At 77.6% G+C, this 3,220-nt stretch overlaps 1 protein-coding gene across 1 annotated transcript in view; it reads left to right on the top strand.

Moving 5' to 3' along the window:
• Positions 1-253: 253 nt before the first annotated feature.
• atp11a (ATPase phospholipid transporting 11A) overlaps positions 254-3,220 on the top strand; it is a gene marked incomplete at its 3' end in the record, with an annotated part of 232,999 nt that continues 230,032 nt past the window's right edge. Inside the window, exon 1 of the mRNA XM_078222717.1 lies at positions 254-810. Within this exon, the coding sequence (XP_078078843.1) occupies positions 772-810 (39 nt within the window). The remainder of the gene's footprint in view (positions 811-3,220) is intronic.

Below are 3,220 nucleotides of genomic sequence, written 5' to 3'. Positions count from 1 at the left end.
GATTATAATTATTTTGTAAATTAATTTTTAAAACATCGATTTGACTTCAATTTGCGCACGGTGCTGACACTCCATGGTTTGACTCAGGACTCGGCCGCTGACCCTATTCACAATCTCCAACTGGAAGCAAGTTGCTGTGCAAATCACTCCCTGGAAATTAAAGAGGAAACGGGGAAGGAAAGAAACAGATGAGGGAGAAAAGAAGGGAGGTGAATAGTGGTCAGGGTGAGAGGAGGCTGTTGTGAAACTAGCCCAGCATGAAGCAGATGAGTCGAATGAGCTGCTCTGAGTCTCTATCCAGTGAAAAGCAGACAGTGAAACCTGGGGCAGTGAGGCAGAGCGATCTTGTCCTGAGACAGCAGATCCTGTGCGGTTGGAAACAGCAACAGGGCAGCGCCGCGATTAAACATTAATATCTAACATTAATATTAAAGCAGCACAGGCTCCGCCCTTCACATCTTTACAAAGTGTTCCGGGGATTTTCACCGCCAATCAGCCTCAACCCGAATACTCCCCGGGACCTCTCCCCGGCACTCCAGCACCGCCGGCTCCCCGGGACCTCTCCCCGGCACTCCAGCACCGCCGGCTCCCCGGGACCTCTCCCCGGCACTCCAGCACCGCCGGCTCCCCGGGACCTCTCCCCGGCACTCCAGCACCGCCGGCTCCCCGGGACCGCCAGCTTCCCGCTCCAGCGACGCCGCGGCTTCCACCCGGGGATCCGGGGCCGAGACATGCGCCGTGAAGCAGCGGATTAGCGGCGGGCGGGAGGCCATGGAGTGGAGCTGGCTGCCGAGCTCCATCCGCCGCTGGGTGAGTGACCTTCGGCCGGGGTGGAGGGGACCCGCTCTCCGCTCACTCCGATTCCCGGGGGGCAGGGCGGGGGGGGGGGGGGGGGCTGCTTTCTGCTTCGCCGTTTGGCCCGAAACGCGCGCGAGGCTCCGGCAGGATCGCCCCCGTCACCGCCTCCCCCCCCCCCCCTGCCCCCCCCCTGCCCCCCCGGCACCCCCTGCCCCCCCGTCACCCCCTGTCCCCCCGTCACCCCCTGCCCCCCCGTCACCCCCTGCCCCCCCGTCACCCCCTGCCCCCCCGTCACCCCCTGCCTCCCCGTCACCCCCTGCCCCCCGTCACCCCCTGCCCCCCGTCACCCCCTGCCCCCCCGTCAAACCCTGCCCCCCGTCACACCCTGCCCCCCCGTCACCCCCTGCCCCCCCGTCACCCCCTGCCCCCCGTCACCCCCTGCCCCCCCGTCGCCCCCTGCCCCCCGTCGCCCCCTGCCCCCCGTCGCCCCCTGCCCCCCCCCCCGTCGCCCCCTGCCCCCCCCCCCGTCGCCCCCTGCCCCCCCCGTCGCCACCTGCCCCCCCGTCGCCACCTGCCCCCCCGTCGCCCCCTGCCCCCCCCGTCGCCACCTGCCCCCCCCGTCGCCACCTGCCCCCCCCGTCGCCACCTGCCCCCCCCTCGCCCCCTGCCCCCGTCGCCCCCTGCCCCCCCCGTCACCCCCTGCCCCCCCGTCGCCCCCTGCCCCCCCCGTCGCCACCTGCCCCCCCGTCGCCCCCTGCCCCCCCGTCGCCACCTGCCCCCCCCCTCGCCCCCTGCCCCCCCCTCGCCCCCTGCCCCCCCCGTCGCCCCCTGCCCCCCCCCCCGTCGCCCCTGCCCCCCCCCTGGTCGCCCCCTGCCCCCCCCGTCGCCCCCTGCCCCCCCCCCCGTCGCCCCCTGCCCCCCCCCCCCGTCGCCCCCTGCGCCCCCCCCGTCGCCCCCTGCCCCCCCCCGTCGCCCCCTGCCCCCCCCCGTCGCCCCCTGCCCCCCCCCGTCGCCCCCTGCCCCCCCCGTCGCCCCCTGGCCCCTCCGTCGCCCCCCGTCGCCCCCTGACCCCCCCGTCGCCCCCTGACCCCCCCGTCGCCCCCTGACCCCCCCGTCGCCCCCTGACCCCCCCGTCGCCCCCTGACACCCCCGTCGCCCCCTGACCCCCCCGTCGCCCCCTGACCCCCCCGTCGCCCCCTGACCCCCCCGTCGCCCCCTGACCCCCCCGTCGCCCCCTGACCCCCCCGTCGCCCCCTGACCCCCCCGTCGCCCCCTGACCCCCCCGTCGCCCCCTGACCCCCCCGTCGCCCCCTGACCCCCCCGTCGCCCCCTGACCCCCCCGTCGCCCCCTGACCCCCCCGTCGCCCCCTGACCCCCCCGTCGCCCCCTGACCCCCCCGTCGCCCCCTGACCCCCCCGTCGCCCCCTGACCCCCCCGTCGCCCCCTGACCCCCCCGTCGCCCCCTGACCCCCCCGTCGCCCCCTGACCCCCCCGTCGCCCCCTGACCCCCCCGTCGCCCCCTGACCCCCCCGTCGCCCCCTGACCCCCCCGTCGCCCCCTGACCCCCCCGTCGCCCCCTGACCCCCCCGTCGCCCCTGACCCCCCCGTCGCCCCCTGACCCCCCCGTCGCCCCCTGACCCCCCCGTCGCCCCCTGACCCCCCCGTCGCCCCCTGACCCCCCCGTCGCCCCCTGACCCCCCCGTCGCCCCCTGACCCCCCCGTCGCCCCCTGACCCCCCCGTCGCCCCCTGACCCCCCCGTCGCCCCCTGACCCCCCCGTCGCCCCCTGACCCCCCCGTCGCCCCCTGACCCCCCGTCGCCCCCTGACCCCCCCGTCGCCCCCTGACCCCCCCGTCGCCCCCTGACCCCCCCGTCGCCCCCTGACCCCCCCGTCGCCCCCCTGACCCCCCCGTCGCCCCCTGACCCCCCCGTCGCCCCCTGACCCCCCCGTCGCCCCCTGACCCCCCCGTCGCCCCCTGACCCCCCCGTCGCCCCCTGACCCCCCCGTCGCCCCCTGACCCCCCCGTCGCCCCCTGACCCCCCCGTCGCCCCCTGACCCCCCCGTCGCCCCCTGACCCCCCCGTCGCCCCCTGACCCCCCCGTCGCCCCCTGACCCCCCCGTCGCCCCCTGACCCCCCCGTCGCCCCCTGACCCCCCCGTCGCCCCCTGACCCCCCCGTCGCCCCCTGACCCCCCGTCGCCCCCTGACCCCCCCGTCGCCCCCTGACCCCCCCGTCGCCCCCTGACCCCCCCGTCGCCCCCTGACCCCCCCGTCGCCCCCTGACCCCCCCGTCGCCCCCTGACCCCCCCGTCGCCCCCTGACCCCCCCGTCGCCCCCTGACCCCCCCGTCGCCCCCTGACCCCCCCCGTCGCCCCCTGACCCCCCCCGTCGCCCCCTGACCCCCCCGTCGCCCCCTGACCCCC

This window comes from Mustelus asterias, chromosome 10 (genome assembly GCF_964213995.1).
Source record: "Mustelus asterias chromosome 10, sMusAst1.hap1.1, whole genome shotgun sequence".
NCBI lineage: Eukaryota > Metazoa > Chordata > Chondrichthyes > Carcharhiniformes > Triakidae > Mustelus > Mustelus asterias.
The sequence above is the reverse complement of the archived record's forward strand: the minus strand, read 5'-3'. Positions and strand labels throughout refer to the sequence as shown.